This window comes from Colias eurytheme, chromosome 7, assembly GCF_061535395.1.
Source record: "Colias eurytheme isolate Ceu_HAF_F1 chromosome 7, ilColEury1 Martin Lab GWU primary, whole genome shotgun sequence".
Taxonomy (NCBI): Eukaryota; Metazoa; Arthropoda; class Insecta; order Lepidoptera; family Pieridae; genus Colias; species Colias eurytheme.
Window position 1 is genome coordinate 4,719,457 of NC_142986.1, and position 27,887 is coordinate 4,747,343.

A 27,887-nucleotide genomic window follows, 5' to 3' on the forward strand; every position below is an offset into this window, starting at 1 on the left:
ACGGCAGACAAAAATCCCACGGAGTTGTGATTGTGTTTCTGTTTTCGCTTTGTTATTGAAAAAAAAGTGACTGCTACAGCTTTTCGCAAAATGAAAAACTTTCCAGTGTTTGTATTTCCTGTTTCATTAGAATTTTATTTAAACGCTAGGCATACACACAAGCAACTACTTACTGTGTATAACCCATACGATTTTTCTGTGAATTTCAAAGGTATGATAAGCTTAACTTATTCTGCGATGTAGTCGAGGTGGTTTTTATTAAATAGATTTACGTATTTTTCCAGTACTATGTACTTCACCAAACAAATTTACTGTTATCGATCCAGAAGGAGTGATTGCTCCTCAAAGTTGTATCGATATAGTTGTGCGATATACGCAGCCTTCAGTTTCGCATTGCAATACAATAGAGAAGTTTAGGATAACAATGTATGACAAAAACACACAACAGGTAACATTGTTATCATCTTTTTAGTGTTATTCATCTGAAATACATGTTTGTTGTCAATGTATGTTGTTTTACAGGCACTGGGTAAACGAGACATTCCTACAAAATTGATAGACGGTGAACCATTAAGTATTAATCAAGAAAGCCTTGGAGACAATTTTCATCCATTAACTACTAGGCCAGCCCCAATTAGGCCATCAGAAGAGCATTCAAAAGGGACATGCAATCATCCATCACATAGGTAAGTACATACCAATTTAGATCAGTCTAGTTTATTCATATAGAGTTGAACCTGTACAATCAAATTATTAAATATATTATTAACTAGCGGTCCGCCCCGGCTTCGCCCGTGGTACATGTTTACGTTTTCTCTACATAAGAACCATCCTTGTACTTCAAGGAATATAATAAAAAAAGAATTATCGAAATCGGTTCAGCTGTTTTCGAGTTATGTGCTTACCACCACATTTTGCGATTCATTTTTATATATAAGATTTTAAATTGCTTAGGTATTTTATATATTAAAATAAGTTATAATATTTTTGAGTTCAAGGCTCAAGGACAAACCACAATGTTGTAATTTAAAGACCTTGTGTTGTCTCTTATTACTGTAATAACTCTTATTACTCTTATTACTTATTAATGTAACTATTTAACAATTTCATTTCATTATTTCAGAGAACATCAACCAATAAACATAGTAGCAGTTGCAGTTAGTATATGTTGCATAGCAGCTTTGCTTCTGCCCACTCAACCTGAACAAGTAGTAAAATCACAGTGGCCTGAATGGCTTCACATTGGGTCAAACCTCAAATTAGTATTCTCTTTTGTACTTGGATTGGTCAGTATGCTGGTCTTACGGCCTTAGGTATTATTCAATTAAGCATTGGTGTATGGGTAGGTGGTTGAAATGACAAAGAGGACTCAGTTTAAAAAATTTATTAACAAAGCGTACATAACATGTAAATAACTATGCTTATATTATGATGTTTCATAATAAGTAATGTGTAAAAATATTATACATTGATGTTCTTTAATTTAAACATAATATAGAGGCAACTTAAATTATTTGTTGATGCATTTTTTATATATTTTTTTATTAATGTGTGTTAAATATTAATTTTCCTCATATTGATTTGGTGTGATGGTAATATTTGAATGGTGCTTTGACATTGAATTTCGTGGTGTGATATTTTTTATAAATTCATAGTTATAAGTTAAATTTTATGTGCATTGTGTTACTTGTTTAGATTTTGATATTATTGCTGCTATGCTGTAATGTGTATGACAATTACATGTGAAAGTTATGTGGATTTCACAAAAATAAAGATGTAAACAACATAAAAATAGTATCACAATCCATCTAAATAATTTCTACTTAATAATAAGTAAAATTTTAAGTTATGAAAACATTTCAACATTTTAGTATTTTCCTATGTTCCTTGGGACCATGTTATAAATAAATGAACCAAATATATGATAAACACTACTTCACTAGTTTTATTTTTGAATCTATATATGAGTAATGAAATTAATAACTGATTACAATCTACAAATGCGTTCAAATCTTAACCATTAACAACATGATAATTTATCTACATATAATTAATATGTGTTATTGTCAGAAACAATTCTAACTTGTTTGTTTTATAGGACGGCTTGAACTACATGACAATGCATATTATCAATTATGACAATTTATAATTGAATAGGTACATTCCAACAGCTAAGCAAAGGCACATGAAACTTAATCCAGTAATTTGACATACATTATATAATTCTAAAATAATGTTTAATCCGAATTATTGCTTGAAATATATGATGAGCAATCCTACAGTAAAACTCTCAGGAACTTTGAATATTCTAGTGATATGACTAGTGTAACCACAACTTCTAGCAACATGCAGTATGAAGAACTTTTAGATACAGTCATACATAAAATTATTGCTTCTGACCATGTTTTGTGTATAAATAAAGATCTGTTCTGATACAATGCAAGGCACTATTTGTATAATCTAAAACAAAAGCTTCCACAAAAGTATTTCATACTTACTCTAATGGCAGGTACATTAATGACTAGAAACCAGGAACTAAGCAACTAACAACTAAACTAAAATCTACAAGTCAACCATGATATGAGTAAATAATGGATGGAGTACTGTTGCCACTTCTGTATACTCAATTGAATTCAATCCATTCTCTAACATACTCTTCTTAGTAAAAGTAAGTTTGCTTTTTTTCTGTTCACTGAAATGTCATTAAAAAACCAGTTTAGCTGCAATATACGATTGTACTTTCAGTTATAAATATTGTATTAGTTATACAAACTAGAGAAGTACATTTAATACTCACATTTCAAATTCTGAGTTATGTGTTGTCATATAATATTCGCTTGTGGTAGGATCAAACCTACATAACTTTAAATTAGAGGCCTCAATTCTGGAATATAAATCATCATTATCACCACTAGTGGCATAAAAATTGTTATTCATTCCATTTATTTTCTTATATTGGTTTGATAATATGGATATGGCAAGGATATCCCGCCTGCATAGCAGCTAATGCGCCAATATTCAACAATTTTGCTCTGTTAAATGGATGAGTGTCAACTTGCTCTATAACATAGATTCGGTAATGTATATGTTGATGGTGCAGAAATGAGTGCATGTAAACTAAAAACCCTCTTAGTTGTTCAGCTCTATCCCTGTAAGAAAAAGTTGTTTTATTACATAGAAACATATACCTGCCTAAATAACTAAGAATATGATGTAAGTAGTTAAACCAAGTACATAATATTAAAAAAAATCAAACGGCAGGCATAAAATGAATATATAATGTATCCTTAGAGAAATGTAATTGGAATAAAAGTAAGTAAGAGTCAAATATGTACCTATATGGTACTATAATAGCAGTGCTATATTTTGGTTTACACTCAGATGGAGCATATTCTCCTCCTTCTTTAATTTTGTGAATTTCTTCTAAATCCGCATCAACCAAACTTATAGGTAAGGATGTTTCATCGTAAATAACATCATAATATTCACATTCTACGTATGCTGTGCTTGTATAATTTTCGGAGGTTCCTACATGGAGACTACTTATGATATTTTCCTTCATAATATAATCATATTTTTTTCTTGAAACATTGTTGGAATGAAAGAATAATAATAATAATCCCACTACAGTGCAACAAAACAAAATTTTCTTTTTGTTGAAATGATACATGATAAATCAAATTTTTTACTTCTAAACAGAAGTCATGGTTCCGACATTTTCACGGTTTTCATATTACTATCTTGTCTTTAATAAACTGCAATAATACATTAATTTGATAGGAAAAACAAACATGAAAAATTCAATGTTTTTGAATATTGACTTGACGTTTGAATTTTGACAGCTTTAGGCTCTTGCCCATTGGGCAATCCGCAATGTCCTTGCCTGTGGTCCCTGCAGTCTAGACTCTAGACCATAGAGGTAGAAGGTACCAAGTCTAGACAATGAAAATTGCAAACAGTGCCCAGTGGCCGACAGATTGTCGGTCAGAATTGTCACTACGTACAAAAAGTGTTATTTATTTTTTCCCGCTTTTTATTCAGAATTCCGCGTTTCCACCTGCGGCTGCAAGTAGACTTGCAAGCTGCTGTCAGACAGACTGTCGGACATATTTTCTAGCGCAAGTTTTCTTGCAGATGGAAAGGCGGCCTTAGAGAATTTTGATTTGATTCATTATAAAGTGATTATAAACAATGTGCATGAGAAACGTGCATACTTGAAATCATTAATGGGCTTCCTTAATATTAGGACTAAATTAAACATCTTAGCCACCTGTGATGAACACACTACAGCTACGGTACAAACCACAAACGGTTAAAAAAACTATGCCATCAGCAATTGCGTATCGTAGATTTTCCTCTAGTCTTGTTTCATTTATTTCCTTTAGTTACAAGATCGTACGCATATACAGTATTATCTATGATCGTACGTTTAAATCCGCGGTAGAAAATTTATTTTATTGTGTGACGGTAGTTTGAAAAAAAATAAATTAATCGAACCATTTTTAGTGGTTACGATAGTTCGTTATTCAAATAATTATGTGCAAGTTGGTTAGATTATTGCTAGTTAATTCATAGCTTAGTTTCATAGTATAATTTCTACTACAAAGTAAAAACTTTATTAATATTATATGTAATGCTGGCATTTTATATACATCAACATGGCACTTATTGTTGAAAAAGAAAATAACTTCGTCATAGATACTCCGGATAGAGAAGATGATTCCCTATCTAACATTATAGAACCTGTTCGAAGATATAACAGAGAAAGTGGATTAGATACATCTTGGGATCAGAGTATTTACGTTTCATTTCAAGACTCAAAGGATTGTGAAAATAACAAAACACCGCCGTTCGTAACCATAATTATGCCTGACGTAAGTTCTGAAGGAAGCAGGACGAATAGTTCTACACAGACTGAACCAACTGTACAAGATTGTGACATTGTGGATATAAATTTATCTTTTAATAAAGATTATAATGAATACGACCTGGAGGAATCGACGTCCACCGAGAATACAGCTAGGTCTAAGAGATTTAGACAAGAGACTCATGACGAACACAGGAATTTGCGCCCGTGGAAAAAGATTAAATCCATCGAGTCCAATACATCAAGCGCGTCAGATCTTACTGAACCAAAAATACATGGAACATCAAGTTCGTCAAATCGTCTCTGTTCAGAGTCAGAAGCTTCATTTAAATCGGTTAATAGCAATTATTCATTTAAGACGCGAAAAAGACGAAGAAAATCAGATACCAGTTTATTTAAAGATGCGATTTTTCGGTCTCGAAAACATGTTATAAATTATTCTGCCAATAATACCCCAGGTACATACTTTTTATATTTTATTATCTCACACTTTATAAAAAAAAAAACAAAATTATCTCTACTCACGCCTAAAACTGCAGGAATTATATATGTATATCCATACCGTTTTGTAATTTCATCCTAGAAAGAGAATAATTAACAATATTCTATGCCTCAACTCGTTAAGTAGGTACTAATATCTAAACAAATGAACATTTTGTCATGGTACCTATTATTATCGAGATATATCCATCTTCATTCGTCTAAAAAAAATTTAAGGTCCATCTCTACAGATTTCACAGAGGAATACCAGTTACCAGAGTAGTTACATGCTTTAAATCATAATAATTAAAAATTAATAATTGGTACCTTTATATTTCTAAGAGATCAAAAGCCAAGATTTGTGGTTAGGATAATAAAATGATTATACATAATAAAAAAAGGCCGATCGATCTTAATCCGAAGTCAGAAACCATTCCAATTAAAACCGTGTAACTAGTTAGATAAATAAAAAATAAATTTATTTATTTAAACTAGTTAGATATTATTGTAACTCGCTAAATATATTTTATTGGAAATAAGTAATACTGTGACGTAATACTCTGTAATTGTTAATTAAAATAGATAGTTAATATAGGTTTCATGATTAGAAAATAAGATGAGATTATTACGTATGTAAACAAGCTGTGAAAATATTCTAAGTATACTCGTATTAGACGTGATATATATAGAAGAGTGACATCATGCCGCAATACCATTCTCCTTCGAAAAATATGTAACGGTCGAAAACTTGTTAGGACCTTTATTTAATTTTTGTTTGTTGTTCGAACATTTCGCGTATCGAATATCGCTTGTCTGAGTTCATATTACAAAAATATGATGTTATTGATTTGTTATGGGAATTATGGGAACATCTAGTGCAAAGTTTCATGTAGATTATTATTTGTGTATAGCTGGTACTCCTAGGAGAGAGAAGGTTCTTCGACGAAGTAATCGTACGCGCGTTTGGCGAATAATGGAATTATGTTCATGGATCGGAAAAAAGGTACTTAATTGTAATATTTTTAATATAACTAGGTTTTTTAAATATTGTGATTAGCTTTGTATTTTATTATTTTTGTCGTAATTCTTCACTCCATAAAAAGCACTACTCAACTGATATTTTACGATTCATATTAATACTAACATTTTTTATTTAATTTCTCGGAAAATAGAACAATCTAACGCGAAAGAATGCATTTTTTATCGTGAGCTATATTTGAACCCGCGACTTTTGTTTTATTTTGTTAGGTATCTTATATAATAATCTATTTGATAGAGTTCACATAAAGTTAACTAACTAAGTATATGTATATAAAATTTACGAAAAAAAAAATTGTTAAAATATAAATCTATACAGGGTGTCCCACTGTTGGTATACTAAGCTCAAAGGAGGTTATAGTTTTGCATACGCTGAGTACGTAAAAAATACTTATAAAATTCCAAACACATTTTTTTTCAAATAGACGATTTCTTAAAACTCTATGTGTACACCCCTAACAAGCAACCCGTCCAACTTTCCCACCCGCACGTGACCTATTGTTTAAGATTATGTTTTCATAGACAAAATACTCATATTAGCGAAGCGTAATATGCCAGCAGCACGAAGCTAGAGAAGAAAACATGGATTTTCAGGAAAAATTTAGCAAAAATTTTTTGATATAATTTTGTTGTTTAAGTATTTTTTACGTGATCAGGGTATGCAAAACTACAAGTCCCTTCGCGCTTAGTATACCAATAGTGGGACACCCTGTATAATAAAAATTAATCGTCAATGTAGGTATTGCTAAGCACAAAACTGAAGAACGGCTGAACCGATTTCGTTAATTCTTTTTTTATAATATTGCTTGAAGTACGAAGATGATTCTTATGCTGGCCATACACCATACTTTCTATCGTCCAATCGGCATGACGCTGTAGCTTGATCCAATCTGCAGTTTGTCCATAGAGACCACACACACAACGTTTGAATTGTCCAATCGGCAGCAACGTTCAGTTGAAGCCATGGCGTCACCGGTGGGCGGTGACAGACGACGATGTTTTAGCCGTTTTGGGCGTTTTATTCGTAAAAATGAAACAAAAAAAGGATTACATACCGGGAAGCTTAGGAAGATTATTGTTATATATATGTACCTATTTAATGAGAAGTACCCAATGTGTTAAGTAATCTGGTACTTCATCTATCTCCCAAACAAATCTTATTCAAATCCGTAACCGTTGACATCTAAACATCCGTATACTTTCATATTTATACACCAAGCGAGCGAAGCGCCTATGCTTCAGCTTGGACGAAAAATGACCAGAAAATTGACCAGACTGAAGTGACGATCGCATACCGCCATACACGGTCCAATCGACATGATCCAATCGCCATGATCAAGCCAAAAGAATCGAAATTCGATTGTTCCGTCAAGTATAACTATCATGCCAAATAATGCCAATCCACTCCCACACATGGTCAGTTCTAACTGATCCAATCGGTAGCGTCATGCCGAATGGACGATAGGAAGTATGGTGTATGGCCAGCATTAAGGAGAGAAAACGTAAACATGCACTACGGGCGAAGCCGGGGCATAATTTCATTGCCTATTTTAATTTCTGTCTACAGAATTGTTGATGCGGACGAGAGAGACATTTAACTATGTTTATAATCTTAACAACGTATAATACTTATGTTATTAAATACTAATACTTGTACCATTTGCTCTTCATAGAGCGTACAGTCTATTACTGGCTTGTACGCGGACATGATAAGGGAACCAATAACTGAAAAGGAGACTAAAGAAAATGCTATCGCAGCAGAAGTTGAGGAATTAAAAAGATATATACAAGAGATGGGTCAGACGCAGGCAACGTTGGCCAAAGAGAACAAGTGTATGCAAGAGCAGATGAAGAGAATGATGGGGAAGATTGAGGAACTCGAGGGTAAGCTCAGGTAAAATTGGTTTATTAGTACATAGCTTATTATGGTTTCTGTTATTTCTGTAAAATTAAAAAAAAATGACAGGTAACTATGTATACTTACCTATATTTCATTTGTTTTAAGTACTCACTCTATACCATCCTTTTTTTATTTCAACTGGTACATCGAATTCTTATTTTTTTCCAGTTCTCAAGAGACCCAAACGCAGAAGCCATCCTGTCCCCCACCCCCACCACCTCCTCCACCGCCTCCCCCTCCCCCTCCGCCTCCTCCACCCCCGCAGAACTCTAAACTACCGGTACGGGCGAATACGCTGCCAAGATGCGGGTCCGCCCCATCGCGTATACCGGGCCCAAGGCTCACCATTACACCGGAGGATATTGCGAACGTGAAATTGAGAAAAACAAAGGTATGAAGAATTGCTACTCAAACGTGGTTTGTTTATTCTCTTACTTCCAGTTCTTAATAACTTTTACATAATAGCGTGCATATCCCACATAATGTGAAACAAGCCTAATAATTGTAGCGTATAAAAAGGCGTTTAATTCTTTTTATAGCCTTCTGAATGATAACAAATATCATTTTTTGAAAATCCAATGTATTTCTAGAATAATCCTGTTCGAGCAAAACCAACACAAAAGGAAACAAAACAACCGTTGGTGACGCAACATTTACTCGAGACGACACGAGCAAGACTCGGTAGAAATAAACCCGTCGCAGCTTCTACTCCAAAGCAGCAGCTTTCGGAATTGGAAAAGTAAGTTCTAATCCTTACTGATATAATAAATGAGAAACTGTGTTTGTTTATTTGTTTTTCTTCATTTTCACGTAGTCAATTGACAGATTGTATGATATGATTTTTCTGTCTGAAGATAGTATGGAGGATAGAGATTGTCATACTTTTTCCGCTATGAATTTCTCATTCCCATGGATCCATGGTTACTTTATGTGGACGAAGCTGTGGATGAAAAGATGGCTAATACGGCTTATGCCCGAGACTTAAAATAATTATAAAGTGCTATTCCAATGAGAATTAAATTCGCATTAAAACACACATTACCAATTTTCAGATGCCTCCTACAAGAGACATCAGTCACATCCCTATACCGGCGGCGAGTGACGCGCGGCACGTTCCGCAGCGCGGAGGAGCTGCGCGCGCGGCCCTACCCCGCCGCGCGATGCGGCCGCTCGCCGCGATCCCCACGCACCGCTTCGCTCACGCGCACCGTGCAAATATCGCCGCTCAAGTTTCCCCTGCTGTGCCCTAATAAAGATTAACGTCTTGTCACTTTAATTCGTCACAGACGTGTCGCTCGCTCTGTGCAGACCCGCCGTTCGAATAAACCCTTCGTGGTTACATGAAAAAACGCTACAAATTTGTTAATGTCAAACAACGCTAACGTTTAACACCGCTAGTTATAGTTACGACCGCAAAAGACGCTAATTCTCTTTTTAGCGGTGAAATATTTGTTCTCGCTATAATCCACCTGGCTGTGTCCCAATATAAATTAAAAATAGTGCCGTTTTTCACCGCGTATACACGGCCTTCATAAAATATTCGCCTTGGCTTGCATCAAAAACACAGCCCGTATAAAAAACTTTGATAAAACTTTTCACTGCTTAGCTGTACTGTATGTTTTATGAAAGGACACCCAGGGCTTTTATAAAAAACGCAACCATTCTCAAAAAAAGAAAAAAAAATGTTAGTCTTGTAGTTTATACGTCGTAAGCGAATTAATTTTTCATAATATGTTCGAATAAATATTAAGATGCGCTAACGTGTTAAAATTCTAAATTAAACATTCAAATTACTGTTCCAATTAAGTTTAACAAAAGATAACGTTTATTACCGCTAAATGAAATAGCGGTTTATATGTATTAAAAAACGCTTCGTTTTTTTCAGCGTTAATAATATATGTACTCTATTAAGTACGTATAGTATATTTTACACTCTAATGTAAAAAAACTAAAAATGTTTACAGACCGAAATTTATGACTTTAATGACATTAATTATTATGATTATTTATTGATATTTTAATTTGAGCTTATTGCTAAAGGGAATTTTTGAATTATCGCTATTGTAAAAAATATGAGTAATTATTATTGTTTATATAATTTTATTATGTTAATTGCGTAGTCCATGTAGTTACTTAAATATTATTTGAATTTTAATATAAATCTGGGCCACACAACAAATTCTTAGTCGAACTTTGAAACTGGACTATGTTTTTTGTTAGAGTAATAATGTTATTTGAAACTAGTCGCAACTTTATTAAAAATAAACGATTGATTCATAAAATGTCTATTATTTTTTCTTGCTTCATTACCAAGAAAAAAGAACCTTCATTAAAAGTACATAAAGGTAGGTAAACAGTAGTTGAAATTACCTCGTTACGACCATTGAGTTACATGTACTACGTGCCTTAGAGAGGACATCGCTACTACACTTTTTTTAACACGAGTTAGAGTCAATCGTCTCAAACTCAATTTTTTTTGGTTACATTGATTGGTTTTAATTGATAAGTTTATTCATATTTTTTTAATAAGATAAACATTAAACAATATTTATTTGTTACATTGATTGGTTTTAATTTATAAGTATTATGAGGCAGAATATCTACAAAGTGTATGACTCACTAGCCGCCTCGCGCCGCCGCGCTTGTTGCACAGATTTTGTTCGTGGTGCCCTCTCTAGTAATAATACCTCAATGGTTACGACGATAAAATTTTCTTCATAAACGGCTGTTTTCCAATTACAGAGCATAATGTGACTCAGTGGCGCACAATGCCGAATTATGCTGATGCAATTGGAACGTGAAACGCACCAGCAGGTTGCGCGTTCAGTGTTGAAAAAAAAAAAATTCATAGAGTTAGCAATAACCTCATTAATGTGTAAATAAAGTGGTATACATAATAATTGGTTGAAAAATATTGACGGTTATTTTATGTAAGTAATTTGAATTTTGATTATTTCATTAACATTTTTTTCAATGTTTGTACCTTCATCCATACTTATCTTTATTTTTTTTAACACAATTTAAATTAACTTTGATTATTTCAAAAAAACTACAATGAAACGAAAGCTTTAAAATTTTTTCCAAAAATTAATAATTACTAACGATAAATCAAAATAAAGCATCAATTCACGCGCATTACTTTTATGAGTGCTCGATTGTGCGAAGCACAGGTGCGAAGCGATGCTGTAGTTGGAACATTCAACGTTAAGCATTATGCCGCATAATGCGCTCTATATAGTGCTATATTTGGAAAACACGTTTTTGACTTATATCTTCTTCTTCTTCTCTTAATTAATGGCTCCAGACCACAGACTAATAATAATATACTACGTATACAACTCCAGACTTATATCAAATTGAGCAAGTTTAACTGACTTGTCATACGTCAAATTACAAATTTCAAAGTATTCAAAGTCAAATGTCAATCAACCAAACAATCAACATTTATAAATTCTATTCCTACTAAAAATATAATAATTAGATGTATGTATGTATTGATAAAATGACAATAAAAAGTACTATACTATAATTGTGAAAACAAGATTTTTCAAAATCACGGTATTAGTTAAGTTATAATAATTAAAACATTTCTTATAAAAATCATGGATTTTATAGTCCTTTTCACCTATGATGATTCCTGTGACACTTCATCGTGTTTCGAATTACGTATTTTATGTTTAAAAAGTCAAAATAATTTTTGAGCATAATATTTTTATTTTATGGCGGCATTATTACGAAAAATATAAAAATGAAACATCTTAAGCATATAAATCAAAAACAGTATTGTTTAGTTTAATATAATTAAAAATAAAATAAAATAACACAAAAATTTAATACCTACGCAATTCGTGTACATGAAATGGATCGTTGAAAAATCATAGAGTTGGAAAATCATATAATCGTCGCCCATCCTGTGATCGTTTGTCAATCGAGTCAATCGTCTGTACGTGTACGTCAGCCTTGTATACAGGTTGCATTTTTATATTGATACTTTACGTGGTATTCTGTTATTTTTACTAATTGTTATTGTTGACTTTTTTTTGTTGCTGTTGTTTGCTAAGTTTCCTTAGTTAATTGTTGGCGAAATGCCGAAAAAACTAATTTTGGTACTTTATTCAAATCGATTTCATTTCCATATAGAATATTATCGATTATCGGAAACAATTGATACGATTTCAGTAACCGACATCTCTACACGTGTCAAAAATCGATGTGTCACAGAAATCATCTTAGGTGGAAAGGACTATAGTTCATGCAATCCCGCATCCACCAATTCATTAAATATCGCTGCTAGGAAGAACGATGTCCACACTGTAAAACGGTTACTTGGGAAGATAAATCCGAATTGTGTTGATAATAGAGGATGGACTTGTCTTCATGAAGCAGCAGCTAGTGATAGTTACGAAAGTTTAGAGCTAATTTTAAAGCATCCAGATACACGTCCGCTAGCTGAAACACACGAAGGGCACACTGCTCTCTATCTGGCATGTCGTCATCGTAGTTCTATTAAAGTAATCAAAGCTCTGCTTGATCATTTGCCTGACATGGTTAATTATGGTAGTACTGAAAACGTAACGCCTCTCCATATTTGTTGCGCCCAAGGTAGGATCGAAATCGTCCAGCTTCTAATTGAATATAATGCAATGTTAGATGTACAAGATTTTGATGGTGATACTCCACTGCATGATGCCGCTTTAGGCACTGAACATGAAGCTGTTGCAGTATTACTACATGCTGGAGCTGATCCAGAAATCAGAAATGATGCTAATTACACTCCATTTCATCTGGCATGTTATAAGGGCTGTTTCCAAACTATTAAAAATTTATTACCATTTGTAACTGATATAAACCAAATAACAGTTCATGGTGATACTCCTTTGATTTTTGCTACACAAGGATTTAATGATGAAGTAATACCATTTTTATTGGCACAAGGTGCAGATCCTAATATCAAAAATGTGGATGGAGAACTTGCCTTAACTCAAGCTTTAAATTTGGGATACACCAGTATATTCAAGATTTTATTAGAAGTCACTGATATAGATGTTATTGATTATAATATTATATTAAGAGCCTGTAAACCTCATTACTTTAAATTAGAAATATTGGAGAGCCTCCTCAAACACAATAATCTAGGCCCAGAATTCTTTAATATTTCTGACCAGTTTCTTGTGACTTTAGAAAAAATTGGAGATTGGAGACCTACTTATGCTGTAAATGCACCATTGAATTCTTACTTGAATATTTGTGAGTATATTTTTAAGAACTCTCCAGAGAAGTTTGAAGAATTCTTTCATGTATTTTTGAAGAGAGGGCTTTTGGTTGATGCATTCAATATACATGAATGTCCACCCTTGGTATACATACATTATTGCATGCATTCAGCTTGCTTTGAAGATGTAAGTTTACAAATTAAACTAATATTCTCATTAATTTTACTTGAGTGTTTCATTGTAGTTTTATTAGAACCAATTAAGATTTCATTAAATTTTATTTAATTCACTTTTTTAATTTAGAATAACAATTTAATAAATGTACATAACAATTTTAGGTTTTTAGGCTATTCAGGCAGTATGGTTGTAATGTTGACTATTGCAGTGCTGCAAAGTGTATTGATAAAGAGAATTGTGTGCCTGATGCATTTATTGCCTCTTTGACATCAGACCCAAATACATTACCAATAATGTTACCGCACAGTTTATATTGTGAACCCGCATATTTATTAGCATTTGCACATGAAAGTGGTGTTTTGGGGAGAATACCACAAAGTGTAAGTATTTTAGATATGAAGAATATACTTTTATAGGCTGAATTCCCATTCTATACATTGCATGTTTCTTCATAATATCTTTGAAAAATCTATTACCCAAAGTTTTGTAGTGCCTTTTTTCTAATCTAACAAATACTTCAAATTTTATGTTGATACATGTTATAGTTTTAAGTATTAAATGTTTGGTTATAGGTGCAGAATCATCTACTGGCAATGATTGGTATTTTGAGTGAAGGAGCAACATCAGAAACTTTGCCATTTATTGTTCTACCTTTAAAACATTTATGCAGGGTAAAAATCAGATCATGTATAAGGAAAAGTAAAACTGTCTTCACCACAGAAAAGTTCTTTGATGTTTTAAATAAAATTGAATTACCTCAATTAATAAAGAACTATTTGCATTATGCTTGAATGTATATTATTTCAAAGAAAATTAAGTGTGAACACTTAATTTAACTCATAGTATGTGATTTATTATATAGCTTGTTATAAAATTCGTTAGTTTTATTTAAGTCAATTGTTTTGGCATGTGATTTTATCTATTTAAGTAATATATATTTATATAAAATGCTACATAAAAACATGAGAAATAAAACAATAATAAACAAAAATAGACATTTTATTTTAAACCCTTAATCATAAAAGGAAAACATAATGGGAATATATTGTATCACATAATATACATAGTCGGTTAAATATTTCACTTATATCTGTTTAAAATTAGCTCCATTCGCCATGTGCTCTTCAATTTCCGCAACACTGTAAGCACAAAACAGTATAATTAGAATTGACAATAACAAAATAATTGATGATACTTATATCTAAAACCTTGGCCTAAATTTGATTTTTACAATAACATTTTCTAGTAGTTAAATACCACCTTATTTAGACATTGTTTTTGACTTTTGTTGTTTAATTTAACTACTTAGATGTCTTTCGGTGGTTATTGAGTGATTGTTTATAAATTTCAGTTACTAGACTTAGGGCCGATTTTTCAATCGCGAGATAAACAGTCTAATAACTACCCCTCGAATAGATTTAGGGCCGATTTTTCAATGCCCAGATAAACAGCTAGATAGACTTTATTATTCAGTTAACAAAATATTCAATTTTTCAATAGACGAATAGGCCTTATCTATTCAATAACTACGTTATTTGAGAAATAAATCTATTTGCCGCTCCAACGGCCAGATAGCGCGCTATTCGACGGTTAGGCGTTTGAGTTGACAACTGACGCGTCAAATTTGGGATATTTTCGTATGTCATAACATAGAGCGTAGAATTATTAACAATTAAACCTCTTTCTATATAATTATGATCAATTAAAATCATATTGAAATTGATGTTTTTGATAGTACTGATGACCATGCCATTGAAAATTTGCCGAACGCTGCCTTTAAGTATGTCGTTTCTATCGTAAAATATATAAATTGAAACACAAATTTAACCAAACTCTACTCGAATCAAAACAACAATCAACAATCTTATCCACTCAAGTGCGGGAGCCATTTTGCAAAAATCGGGTCTTGTGCGGAACCGGCTCCCGGTGCCGCCGCAGTTGGGGTTTTTGGCGGTCCAATATTTTTTTAAAGTCGATTATCTCAGATTCCTTTATCTAGCACATTTGCAAGTATATATGTATATTCATAGATAATAAAATAGTCTATGCCTTGTCAAAACATGGTAACATTTAAATAAATAAAAACAACTTGTAAGTCAAAGCAAATGTACCCTTGTAATTTTTGTTACATTTTGTCTGCTAATAAAAAATTAAAACAGCTGTTCAGTGAGATTTTAATATTTATTGATCCTTTGTTACACTCTTCTTACGAGAAAATAAAAACATCATACCCTCCCATACATTTTTTTTACACATTCCTTGTTTATTTTTTTGTACAAAAAACTACCTACTCAATGTGTCATGAAAAGTGGGCCACTTAAATCATGTGGTTATGTTGTTATCTTGATTTATAGCTAGCCTGTTCTTTCCTTAACATGTCATATAAGTTAGAAAGAGGAAGGTTATTAGACCGTTTTATAAAGCGAACGCAAAACCCACGACTGTTGATCGACCGGGAGCCGGTCGCAACGCACAAGCCCCTGAATGTGGATCGACCGGCTCCCGGTCGTTCAGCACTTGAGTGGATAGAAGACAAGAGCAATACAAGACAAACTAAAATGCACTCCTGACGTGAGTCATAATGACGGTTGTTGACAAATTGCAAGAGTTGACTCTATCCCGCTCTAACCTGACTAATTTAATATTTTTGTTTCGCCACTCCGAGAGCAGAGCTGCCAATATGGAAATATTTGGTCAGATAGTTATTCATCAAATAAATCACGATTGAAAAATAGGCGAGCCGTTATGAGTTAGATAAATAATTGAATAAATCTATTCGAGGGGTAGTTATTAGACTGTTTATCTCGCGATTGAAAAATCGGCCCTTATTCAATTATTTATCTAACTCATTACGGCTCGCCTATTTTTCAATCGTGATTTATTTGATGAATAACTATCTGACCAAATATTTCCATATTGGCAGCACTGCTCTCGGAGTGGCGAAACAAACATATTAAATTAGTCAGGTTAGAGCGGGATAGAGTCAAATCTTGCAATTTGTCAACAACCGTCATTATGACTCACGTCAGGAGTGCACTTGTCTTCTATGATTGTTGATTGTTGTTTTGATTCGAGTAAAGAGTTTGGTTAAATTTGTGTTTCAATTTATATATTTTACGATGGAAACGACATACTTAAAGGCAGCGTTCGGCAAATTTTCAATGGCATGGTCATCAGTACTATCAAAAACATCAATTTCAATATGATTTTAATTGATAATAATTATATAGAAAGAGGTTTAATTGTTAATAATTCTACGCTCTATGTTATGACATACGAAAATATCTCAAATTTGACGCGTCAGTTGTCAACTCAAACGCCTAACAGTCGAATAGCGCGCTATCTGGCCGTTGGAGCGGCAAATAGATTTATTCCTCAAATAACGTAGTTATTCGATAGATAAGTCCTATTCGTCTATTGAAAAATTGAATATTTTGTTAACTGAAGAATAAAGTCTATCTAGCTGTTTATCTGGGCATTGAAAAATCGGCCCTTAGTATACTGTCATTTAGGTAAATTGAATTAGTTATATAGAAAATATTTTCTTATGTATGGTTAAAGTTTTTGAAATCAATTTGATAAAGTAGACATTTTATAGTTGATCATCAATTCCATAAATTGTCTATGGATTTTAAGAAGATTTCAAGGACTGTCAATTAAAAAAAAAAAAATTAAATCGTATCTTAGGGTGTATGCAGAAAGAAAGCTGGAAACTTATAAGCGCTTACCGGCGCTAGTCAGCGCTGGTAACTTGCGCAGGAAAATATATGAACACGCGCCAATAAGCGCTGAACGGCGCCGACAAGCTTCAATACGCGTTGGTCAACGCTGGGCGCTGCCATATAAAATTTGTCTTGGTCTGCTTCAACCTGCTTCCTTTGTGAACGAACGAACCAGCGCTGACAAGCGCCGGTAAGCGCTTATAAGTTTCCAGCTTTCTTTCTGAATACGGCCTTACGTTCGCGGCACAAAAGTGAGATTTTCCACTCCATCTTCAGTTATGAGCACGTCGTCTTCGATACGCACACCGCCCGTGCCGCGGTACTTGTTCACTTTGTCCCAGTTGAAGAATCTCGCTTGCTCGGGGTTGGACTGCGCTCTATCTAAGAGCTGCAACATGAAATTGTCTATGGTTATGTTTTTTTTTATTATATTATATAATATATCTATTACTACGTTTGCACACTGGGCGGATAGTACAAAAATTGTGTTTATTTATAAACAAATACATAAAAAGAAATTACATATTACAACATTACAACATATTTTAAGAAAAAAATAATATAGAGCCCGCCCTTTAGAATTTCATAGAAGCGATATTCTGAGCTATATGTAATTTTTTTTAATCTCAAGTTTTGAGTTTAAACACCACACATACCATTCTGCCAATATTTATTTAAATTTATATACATATTATGGCCGGGTTGAAGTTAGCAGCGCATCGTTGCATACATACGTAAGATGAAGTGACAATTTCAGCCTGCCACTAAATTTGTGTTCATTGAGTTACATGTACTACGAACTAGAGAGGACATCGGTACTACACTATTTTTAACACGAGTTAGAGTCAATTCATTCAGAGTCAATCAATTCAGTCTCAAACTCATTTTTTTTTGTTACATTGATTGGTTTTAATTTACAAATAATAAGAGGCAGAATATCTACAAAGTGTACGACGTACTAGCCGCCCCGCCCCGCCGCGCTTGTCGCACAGATTTTTTTCGTGGTGCCTTCTCTAGTAATAATACCTTAATGGTATGACTATACCTTATCGATGAAGTAGCAGCCCGGCTCGATAGTGAGCAGCATTCCCCCCTGCAGCACCCTCGCGGTCCGCAAGCGCGCGAGCGGGCCGGCGGGCCGCGGCGGGCAGTGCGGTAAGTACCCGCCCACGTCGTGCACGTCTAAACCAATCAGGTGACCGAGCCCGTGGGGCTGCAGGATCGCGTTCACACCGTGCTGGGGGATTTTGTTCGAATTAATTCGTAATTCAGTCATTTGGTTGAAAAAAATTCAAAGTTTAAAAAAATAGGAAATGAATGGATTTTGCTTCTTTTCTAATCTCTTCTTTGTATCATGTATTAGTAAGAGGGTGTCCTCAAGTAGGTTTTTGGCAAAAAACAAGATAAAAAAAGCACTTGCACTCCGAGAGTGCCGGCAGAAGTGAAAACTTGATTATTAACGTTGAGCATGTTTGATATTTTGGAATGGTATCCGTCTTACGCTTTTTTGATCAGGTCACGTGTCCTGACGCGAGTTTAAGATTTTATACCCATTACAGAAAAAGTGCTCAACGCCGCTAAAGAAGTTTTCACTTCAACATTCTCACCCGGGCGACACGATACACGGATGGCACAATTAACAGGAATAATAATAATACTTATTTTACCTTAATCATATCCTCAACGTCGCCAACCAGCAAACCACCGTCTCTCAAATGTTGTAGCATACTCCGGTTAGCCGTCAAATGCATATCGGTCCATAGCACACCAGGCTTGGCTTCTCTGCAAAGTGTATTGATAAAAAATATTAATTAGAATTAACATTTAATTTTGGTGAATATAATTTTAGTAAAAATAAGTCTTGAAGTTGGACATAGACATTTTTTGCAAAGATATAATAGTTAATTAATGTTTAGATTTTGTATGGATAATAATTACTACTCGTAAGAAGCTACTATCTCGCAATAAGAAGTTAAAATATTTTAATAAAATAATTAATCATAAAATGTAGTATTCTAACCTTACAACGGCGTCACGAGCTTCAAGCACTGCTTCATAGACGAGTTTTTGTTCTTCTGTAAACTTGCCATTAGCTGGGAAGGTACATGTAATATCTGCGGCGTAGCCCGCATAGTTGCCACCCATATCGAATAAACTTAAAAAAATAATAAGTTAATGTTTTGGTATTCTATTTGCATCACAATGCTATATATTTGTCCACACTCTGGAGCTACATATATCAGTTCACAGTTGTGAACAACATTTACTGCAAATTCTATCAAAATGTTATATTAAACATGACTTGCGGGTAGACAGAGGTCCCAAGCCACGTGACTTTTAGAATTTTGTATCATGCGAAAATATTGATAATTTCCTCTTCATCAAGTTCATCGACATGAGTCAAGTGATCAGTTGAATCTTATGCATATAAACTATTTTACCGTTTCCCTCCATGCTAGTTTAATAACACATTCTGCATATCTCTATGGTAAAACAATGATAGAACTGCATACCATAGATCACCGTCCTCTATAATCTTGCTGTTGGGCGCAGCGGCATGACCATAGTGCAGAGTTGCCGCGTTAACTCCCGAACCACAGATACAAGTATAGGAAACATGACGACACCCGCCAATACGGTAACAATGGTCTAGGAACACTGACTCGCATTGGTACTCCTTTAGACCTGGTTTGGCGTAGAGCATCACCTGCCAATTGTACAAAATATATTGTAGATGTTAAGTAATATTATAAAGTGAAATGATTTACTTTTTTGTTTGATTGTAGTGAAGACTGGCACCTTAAAAACAGGCAGCTATATGCATGCATGTTCTCTGCATTTTTCTAAGTTTAGAACACAGGTCAACACTGTTTTGGTAAAATATGACTGTCTGAACAATTTCAATAATTTAAAGATAGAGATAATAAATAACAAGATATCTTTAATGTGTTATTATTTATTAATTATTAAGTATCAGAGAAATGTTGGAATAGTTAATAATATTTTGGTAATTATCATTACAGATAGCATAATAGCATAATCAGCTAATCTCTTCTTATCTATTACAAATAACAATATTGTAAACACTTAATTGATATATCCATTTATCACAGAGTTATAACTCTTTAGATAATTAATTCGAAAGTGAAAAACAATAAACAAATTATGTGACAAAAGAAAGTGGTCGAATTTGTTTAATAGCAACAATTTAATTATTAACATCCTATGTGACACTTCTACAATAATTAGTCTCCATATTTTTTGAATTAAAAAAAATAAACATCATAAGCTAATTTTTATTCATTACAGAAAAACAAAAAGCAGAAAACCAAATCAAGAGCCGTATAGAGGAGCTCTTAACGTTTTAGATACAATGTTACATACCTGTTTGTGAGCATCAGAAGACACTTTGCACACATAACGCATCACTTCAATTTCTTCTGGTGTTTTGATCACTCTCCTGAAATATTAAGAAAACATATTGTGAAGAAAATTGTTAATATGTATATTTAATATTGAACATGAAAAATATATGGAATTCAAAGATATATTATTGTGTTGTTTTTTTATCACCAAACTGCATAAGTTTTATAAAAATTAAAAATAAAATACTTACAATTCAGCTATAATTGGGAAGAGAGTTTCATTATCAACTGTAAACCTGAAAATGTACATAAAGTTTTATTTTAATAAATACTTCATAAAAATAAATATATTTTTTTATAAGTTCTTACTTACTCATCAATGCCTTCGAAAACTGCTTCACTTGCTGTCAAACCACTATCTGTATTTGGACCACTCTGAAATTTTATAATTTTATAAGATTGAAATCGGAATAAATAAACTTCGATGAATACTATATAATATTAATGATATCTTTGCTATATTTATGTTGAACAATTTATTTTACAAAAATTATTTGTAACATTTGATTCCTGTGAGTTCAGCATAGAAATGAAAATTCTACAAATAAAATACTTACAAGAGTGAGTAATTTATCAGGGTTCATCGATTTGAGAATATCCCTTAGCTGAAAATATAAAAACGTATCACAAATTAAATAGATACCAGAATCAGATTATTGTTCAAATTGAAAAAAATATTATTTTCAATTTGAACAATGATAATTATGAAGAATTATTCTTATTGTATCCATTCCAAATACATACCATGTTTTTAATTAATTTTGTTGAACTTGTTCTACTTGCAAATACAATGAAGGAACATGATATTCATTAAAATTACTACAATATTGAATTGGCTTTTAACTATTTTGTAGGAAAACATTCTAATGTAAGACTGTTTTAAAAAATACATAGGTTTTGGTTGTTATTAGGAGCATAAAAGCTAATATTATACAAATATGAACTGATACAAAAGACACAGTAATTAAACAAAAAAATAGTTTTCATGAACTATTACACGATTTAATGAAAAATATTTTAGTATGCATTAGTAAATTTGCTACCTGATAATTACCTCATCAACATAATGAACTTCATCAATGGCATACATTTTTCTGATTTGTTCACAAGTTAACAATTTGCCCATCCACACTTCATATTCATCTGGCAAGCGAGGAACGAAAAGATGGGCCTTTTTAGTTTTCACATCTAGAGCAAAATAGCACCCAGGCTCTTTGACTCCACATACCCAGGTGAAATAGGCTTCCTATAATTTTTTTAAATAAAATAGCTTTTACATTTATAGATTTTCTTTAAAGTAACTATAAAAATATATAAAGTACCTATAATAAATTTCATTGGTATTAAATATCTTTAAGAATTATACAACAAATTGATGTAGCGATTTGGCTGCTGAGGATAGATTATTGTAGCTTGATTTCATATCACATGTAATGATGTAGTATCACTACATAGTATAAAACAAAGTCGCTTTCTCTGTCCCTATGTATGCTTAAATCTTTAAAACTACGCAACGGATTTTGATGCGGTTTAATTTAATAGATTGAGTGATTTAAGAGGAAGGTTTTAGTATATAATTTATTATGTTTTAGTCAAAGCGGGCGAAGCCGCGGGCGGAAAGCTTGTAAAGTATAAAGTTACACCTGAATTTGATTAGATGTTTTGTTTGTTTACTGGATAACAATAAAAATTAACTTACCTGCCTAAATACATATTGAATATCCGTATCATAATGACTAATGTCATCTCCACCTTGCAACAAAACCACTTGCCCATCTTCTAATTTCTCTGCCAGTCTTTGTCTGTTTTTAGCAAACAATGACATAGGCACTTCTAAGGTGCCTGGACCCATGGACCAATACGCCTCCATATTTCTATGCAGTTAATATCGAAAGAGATGTAATTATTATCTGTATAAGCATTTATAATATGATGATAATGTTATCAGTATATTTTATCATTAATCGTTTAGATATGAATACCTATGTATTCACAATTAGTGACTTGTCCTCGGTCCACGCCATTGACATAAAAAGGGCGTTTTATCAATAGAAATAACGCATAAGTAGCAAGCCAATGCAAAAACAACAAATATTTCTAAATGAAAGTTGAAAAGCTTTGTTCCTATATTCTGTACCTGTTTATGTATTTAAAAGTTTATTCTTGCACTATGAACTGCAATGTCTAAACCACCCTATATAAAATAAATTATGTTGAGACAATACAATACGTTTGCTTGGAAATCAGAATGATAATAAATATTTGTTTTAATGTTTTTATTTTTAAACATCGAAACTTGACAATACATTTGACGTAGGTAATGACGTTAAATATTTCTGGGACTGTCAGTGTCAATTATGAAGTTTTGTCAAACGTTCAAAAAGAACCGTAAATTTAGAGTTTATTTTTTAATTAATTTTAAACAGAAGCTTTTATCACAGTCACCACAGTATAACAATATATATATAATATTGTAATACTTTGGTTTTATGTTGTTAGGACTCTGATTAATTAAATAACAGAATGATATATGTATAACATATGTATTGTATATAACGTTGTAATAGTAAAAAGGTATTCACAGCGTTGCAGTTGGCATGTTTTTTAAAGTTATTTAATACTAGCTTTCCACCCGCGGCATCGCCCGCGCAGTCAAAGAAAAACTCGCATAGTTCCCGTTCCCGTGGGATTGCCGGGATAAAAACTATCCTATGTCCTCTCTCGGGTATCAAAATATCTCTATACCAAATTTCATGCAAATTGGTTCAGTAGTTGCGTGATTGAGTAACAGACAGACAGACAGACAGAGTTACTTTCGCAATTTATGATTTTATAGTATGGATTAGCTGTGCCCAAGAAGCTTATATCTAATACACTGGATTTCAGTATGTAACAAGAAAATATGACCTTGAATGACGCTTGTATGTTTTTTTATCCCTTACACACCTAACTTGGCAAGTGGGTGTGAAAAGGATAAAAAACATACAGGAGTCATTCAAGGCCATATTTTCTTGATACAAGTTAATGTTCATACTGAAATCTCCAGTGTATTGATATATAAGCTTCTTGGCTGTGCCCCACGGTTTTACGTGCAGTGCTCCGCTCCTGTTGGTCTCAGCGTGATGATATAATATAGCCTTAATATAGCCTTCCTCGATAAATAGGCAATCTAATACCGAAATAAATATTCAAATCGGACCAGTAGTTCCTGAGATTAGCGCGTTAAAACAAACAAACTCTTTGGCTTTTTATTTTTTAATATTAGTTTAATCTATACAGCTGAGTATTGCATGAAGAGAGGTTAGATTTGATTTTTATTTTGTTTGTTTGTACAGGCTATGAAATTATTGAACTATTGAACAATTCTTCACCAGTTGCTGCTCAGGGATATGATCATTGATCATATGATGAATAAATATAATTATATGTACATATAAAAAGTGAATCTGACGACGTAATTAACGAAAATGTCATTTAAAACATGTTTAAAAGTTAAAACATATTTTAAATAATATATTAATTTTCATAAAATGTTTGATTCAAGTAAACAAACCACTTTAGTAATAATTATTATTGTTATACGTATCTAAATTTTGGATAATAAAAGTACAAAAAACTCGACAAAAAAGAAGTTGCACTTACTAATAATTAAAAAGATAATTTAGTGAAGATTTCCTGAAAAAATATTTGCTTTTACTTGTGGGTGAAATCGCACGGTATAATAAACTGGTAACTTGTATTGGAATATTGATAAACTTTTTCTATTAGATACAAGAGGGCGCCACTGCTATAAATATGTATGTAAATTGTAAATAAACATAAGACTTTATATGTTTTCGAAATTTATTCCATTTATTAGGTTATAACTTCTTTACTTATCTAAATCACAAGATCGACGATAAATTAAACTATCTAAAATCACAAAATGCACTAAAACATGCACACATGTAATATTACATCATTTTTTATACCAGGTTTGGTACGATTGTACATTATATTAAAGACTGTTGACATTAAAAAGAATTACATTTATAATAATAAAAATATTGCCTAGAATTTTCCTAAATATAAGCAGTTATGAAAGCGGTTTACTGGTCCAGAATCTATTTAATCTGAACGGGTAAATACTTTATCATATCTGCTTTAAATCGCTCTTGTGCGATACCAACTTACAATAGCATGCGAGGAAATAACTGTACTTATTACATTGGTGTACTGTTATGTTCATAGTGTAATAATATTGTGAAAGTATAACGGACTAAGATTAGTATGGATAGTTTTTACTTGATTAATATTATGAACTAGTATTAGGTATGAAGTTGGTAATTTATATAGATAGGTATTAGGTACATAATATTATTAAAATGATTGAATCATAATATTTGATATGATTAAACTATTAAGAAAGAACTCTAAATATTAGTTACACATCTATAGGAAAACAATATTTAAAGCTCGTAAATACTTTACATTTATAAATGAACGATTTAATTTACATAATATTAATTAACATAGCTTGGAAATGCTTTACATTAACGGCTTTGTCATATAAATGAGAAATTAATTTGTTTAAATACATAATTAAACTTAATACACAATGCTAAACGTTGGTTACGTCATTCAGTACTTTGATCAGTTAAGGTCACTATTTAACGAAGAATAAATATTATGATTGTAGAATACCAGCGGCCATTTTGGTTCATTCTCGTGATTCGTGTCGTGCGTGACACGTCATAACCGGCCATCTCGCTCTCGCATGCTCTCCGCATATAGCACCATTGTAACCCGACACGTTTCTCGCACACAAACGATTTCACAACACGTTCCACACTTTCACAACTAAAATGTTTTGTTTTATTAAAATAAATAAATTAGGAATCGACTGATATTTCATGACACGGTTGTTTCTTTTCCTGTAATCTACGAACAGCCTCGGCGACAAGGGCACGTTGTTCCAGTAACCTTTCTACGAGATCAACTGGTTCTTGCTTTCTAATGTAATAAGGCGCTGCTCTTGCTCGAGCTTGCAGATGAAGCTTTTGCTTTAAGCCAAGAGTAAGCTCTTCAATAGCTGGCAATCGGCTTGATGTTAATGGACGCCTCTCCTCTTGACTTGTATTTCGACTGTCATAGCGGGAGGTCTCTTTCAACATAGCGTTGAAGGGTAATAAGGTAGTAATAAACGAGTAATTACAATTTCACTGGCTGCGTGTAACAACGTTTGCGAATGTCGAATGAATGAGCGAGTGAGTCGGCTCGACCCCGGTGTAGGAATTGCAGGTCTCCGCGGGGGTATGCGGGAGGGGTATGACGTAGACAGATGCGCAGTCGTGCCGGGCTGTATACAAACAATACGATGGACGTAAATAAACACAAGAGCAAGTGAGCAACTCAACATGTCTGTAATATGAACGGTGTTATCTATGTGGTAGTTAGACTTGCCGCTCCACTTAATCGACGCGCATGGTAGATGGAAGGATTTTAAAGCACAGTTAACGAACAGGTGAAATGTTTACAGTACGCCTTATAAAATTAAATATGCTTATCGTTATATTACATTAATATTGCAATGAACTAAAATTCTAGATACTCGGCATTTTAACAAGGCAATTGGGTCAGACCAGAGTTAAATAAACGTACTGTACGTAGAATATTTTTATTTGTTTACAAGCAGGTAGGGGGTTCCTACACTAAAAGATTGGAGCAATTCTAAGGAAAATCACTGCTACCTCATTATTTTTAGAACTGCCAATTTGACAATAGTACCCTTAGTACCAAGCCACCAAGCTTAGTACCTATCAAGATTTATCATGTATGCAGGTTAGGTTATATTAAACAATTTATTCAATGTTAAAATGTGTTGATTGATTGGAGTCCAACTCTACTGTAAACATAGAGCTGGTTTTCTAAGGACTACATTTTAGATTCTTTAGAAAATTAACAATATAATATACCTATTATTTATATGAATAATAAAATAATTATGTTATGCGCTTATCAACCAGTTTGTAACCATAATACCACATTATACTATGAGGTACCTGCTTCCACAATCCACTGTGACACGTGGTGGTACCATGGTGGTACGCACACGTGTTGATTTGTTTTGTCGCAATGAAAGGCGTGTATCGAACGTCCCTATATTTAAATCTGGTGTCACAATGTTTGTCCTCAATGGACTCCTAAACCACTTAACCGATTATAATAAAATTCGCACACCATGTGCACTTCGATCCAACTTGAGAGATAGGATAGTTTAAACATGTAGGTACCACGGGTGAAGCCGGGGTGGACCGCTAGTTATATATTAATTATTAGGTACACAGGTAATATTAAATATTTTCATATAAACACAAATACTTACGTTGCACAATTTATCCGATAAATGCCGTGAACTCATTTCAAGTAGGTATAGGTATTAAAAGAGTAATATTATGTTGTTTATTTTGATTTAATTTTGTCAAATGCAACGCATTTCATCGATATTATTTGTAGCAAAGTTAAGAGAATTTTAGACGATAAGAATGAATAATAAACAATTTCATAAACCTTGTTTTCATTATCTTCAGCAATTCTTATGCAGTAATCATTGAAAAATACACTGTAACGCTTTTAAATAAAGTCTATATTTGTATTGTATTTGATATAAGTGAGTCAGAACTGTGAATTTGCGACTATATTATTATTTATATGTATTTGTAAGTCGACTGCTTCGGTGAACCAAAACTCAAAACGGCCGTTGCCCTCGGTTTTGCGCAGTTTTTTCTGGTGTTGTTATTGAGTTCGTTAAAACGTTTTTATTTTTCATTTTATGTCTTAAGTTCATTGTCTTAATGACAAAAATCCAGTCTGTTCGAAGTTTTCATGCAACACGACAATAACCAGTTATTTATTTATTTATTTTTGTCCAAAAAATATGAAATACATGTACACGTTTCAGTTATTGTTCAAAATGTGAATATGCTTTTGCTTAAGTCCCACGTGGTTAAATTATTAAATTTGAAGCAGGTGTAACTAATTTTAATACGAAACATTATAAATAATTGTAAATTATTTATATAACAT

General features: G+C 32.9%; 4 protein-coding genes, 1 long non-coding RNA gene and 1 pseudogene across 6 annotated transcripts; 3 read left to right on the plus strand and 3 right to left on the minus strand.

The window, feature by feature from the left end:
• The first annotated feature begins 13 nt into the window (after nucleotides 1-13).
• LOC149907000 (motile sperm domain-containing protein 1-like) lies at nucleotides 14-1,934 on the plus strand. The gene is made up of 4 exons (XM_090104059.1): nucleotides 14-211; nucleotides 285-448; nucleotides 523-686; nucleotides 1,124-1,934. The coding sequence occupies exons 1-4, from the start codon at nucleotides 91-93 to the stop codon at nucleotides 1,311-1,313; spliced, it is 639 nt and encodes a 212-aa protein (XP_089960185.1). The 5' UTR covers nucleotides 14-90; the 3' UTR covers nucleotides 1,314-1,934.
• LOC149907001 (beta1,4-N-acetylgalactosaminyltransferase B-like) lies at nucleotides 1,370-4,409 on the minus strand (annotated as a pseudogene). Its single transcript, XR_016456962.1, has 3 exons — nucleotides 3,336-4,409; nucleotides 2,798-3,149; nucleotides 1,370-2,692 (listed from the first exon to the last, which is right to left on the minus strand). The product of XR_016456962.1 is annotated as a beta1,4-N-acetylgalactosaminyltransferase B-like (transcript).
• Nucleotides 4,410-4,634: 225 nt separating this feature from the next.
• Nucleotides 4,635-10,171, plus strand: LOC149907002 (uncharacterized). Its single transcript, XM_090103731.1, has 6 exons — nucleotides 4,635-5,325; nucleotides 6,259-6,350; nucleotides 8,059-8,279; nucleotides 8,454-8,676; nucleotides 8,876-9,024; nucleotides 9,338-10,171. The coding sequence occupies exons 1-6, from the start codon at nucleotides 4,659-4,661 to the stop codon at nucleotides 9,543-9,545; spliced, it is 1,560 nt and encodes a 519-aa protein (XP_089959857.1). The 5' UTR covers nucleotides 4,635-4,658; the 3' UTR covers nucleotides 9,546-10,171.
• A 2,074-nt stretch (nucleotides 10,172-12,245) lies between these two features.
• Nucleotides 12,246-14,631, plus strand: LOC149907003 (uncharacterized). Its single transcript, XM_090104060.1, has 3 exons — nucleotides 12,246-13,684; nucleotides 13,837-14,055; nucleotides 14,248-14,631. Exons 1-3 carry the CDS (start codon nucleotides 12,371-12,373, stop codon nucleotides 14,464-14,466), a joined length of 1,752 nt encoding a protein of 583 aa, XP_089960186.1. The 5' UTR covers nucleotides 12,246-12,370; the 3' UTR covers nucleotides 14,467-14,631.
• Nucleotides 14,632-14,656: 25 nt separating this feature from the next.
• Dip-C (dipeptidase C) lies at nucleotides 14,657-23,134 on the minus strand. Its single transcript, XM_090104061.1, has 13 exons — nucleotides 22,960-23,134; nucleotides 22,522-22,696; nucleotides 21,877-22,068; nucleotides 21,380-21,427; nucleotides 21,136-21,197; nucleotides 21,014-21,058; nucleotides 20,782-20,857; nucleotides 19,911-20,104; nucleotides 19,418-19,552; nucleotides 19,065-19,179; nucleotides 18,443-18,634; nucleotides 17,634-17,785; nucleotides 14,657-14,814 (listed from the first exon to the last, which is right to left on the minus strand). Exons 2-13 carry the CDS (start codon nucleotides 22,690-22,692, stop codon nucleotides 14,760-14,762), a joined length of 1,437 nt encoding a protein of 478 aa, XP_089960187.1. The 5' UTR covers nucleotides 22,693-22,696; nucleotides 22,960-23,134; the 3' UTR covers nucleotides 14,657-14,759.
• Nucleotides 23,135-25,687: 2,553 nt separating this feature from the next.
• On the minus strand, nucleotides 25,688-27,262 carry LOC149907005 (uncharacterized). Its single transcript, XR_016456963.1, has 2 exons — nucleotides 27,187-27,262; nucleotides 25,688-26,160 (listed from the first exon to the last, which is right to left on the minus strand). It is a non-coding gene; the product is annotated as an uncharacterized LOC149907005 (long non-coding RNA).
• Nucleotides 27,263-27,887: the final 625 nt, after the last annotated feature.

What these genes read in the sequence shown, in the direction of transcription:
- LOC149907003 (XM_090104060.1), top strand. Translation starts at nt 12,371, where the DNA reads ATGCCGAAAAAACTAATTTTGGTACTTTATTCAAATCGATTTCATTTC. An exon ending in ATTCAGCTTGCTTTGAAGAT is followed by an intron (nt 13,685 to 13,836) that starts GTAAGTTTACAA and finishes TAACAATTTTAG; the next exon opens with GTTTTTAGGCTATTCAGGCA. An exon ending in TGGGGAGAATACCACAAAGT is followed by an intron (nt 14,056 to 14,247) that starts GTAAGTATTTTA and finishes GTTTGGTTATAG; the next exon opens with GTGCAGAATCATCTACTGGC.
- LOC149907002 (XM_090103731.1), top strand. Translation starts at nt 4,659, where the DNA reads ATGGCACTTATTGTTGAAAAAGAAAATAACTTCGTCATAGATACTCCG. An exon ending in GTTCATGGATCGGAAAAAAG is followed by an intron (nt 6,351 to 8,058) that starts GTACTTAATTGT and finishes TGCTCTTCATAG; the next exon opens with AGCGTACAGTCTATTACTGG. An exon ending in CAGCTTTCGGAATTGGAAAA is followed by an intron (nt 9,025 to 9,337) that starts GTAAGTTCTAAT and finishes ACCAATTTTCAG; the next exon opens with ATGCCTCCTACAAGAGACAT.
- Dip-C (XM_090104061.1), bottom strand. Translation starts at nt 22,692, where the DNA reads ATGGAGGCGTATTGGTCCATGGGTCCAGGCACCTTAGAAGTGCCTATG. An exon ending in CTTCTGATGCTCACAAACAG is followed by an intron (nt 20,105 to 20,781) that starts GTATGTAACATT and finishes TACAATTGGCAG; the next exon opens with GTGATGCTCTACGCCAAACC. An exon ending in GCTGCTACTTCATCGATAAG is followed by an intron (nt 17,786 to 18,442) that starts GTATAGTCATAC and finishes TTCATGTTGCAG; the next exon opens with CTCTTAGATAGAGCGCAGTC.
- LOC149907000 (XM_090104059.1), top strand. Translation starts at nt 91, where the DNA reads ATGAAAAACTTTCCAGTGTTTGTATTTCCTGTTTCATTAGAATTTTAT. An exon ending in TTTTTCTGTGAATTTCAAAG is followed by an intron (nt 212 to 284) that starts GTATGATAAGCT and finishes GTATTTTTCCAG; the next exon opens with TACTATGTACTTCACCAAAC. An exon ending in TGCAATCATCCATCACATAG is followed by an intron (nt 687 to 1,123) that starts GTAAGTACATAC and finishes TCATTATTTCAG; the next exon opens with AGAACATCAACCAATAAACA.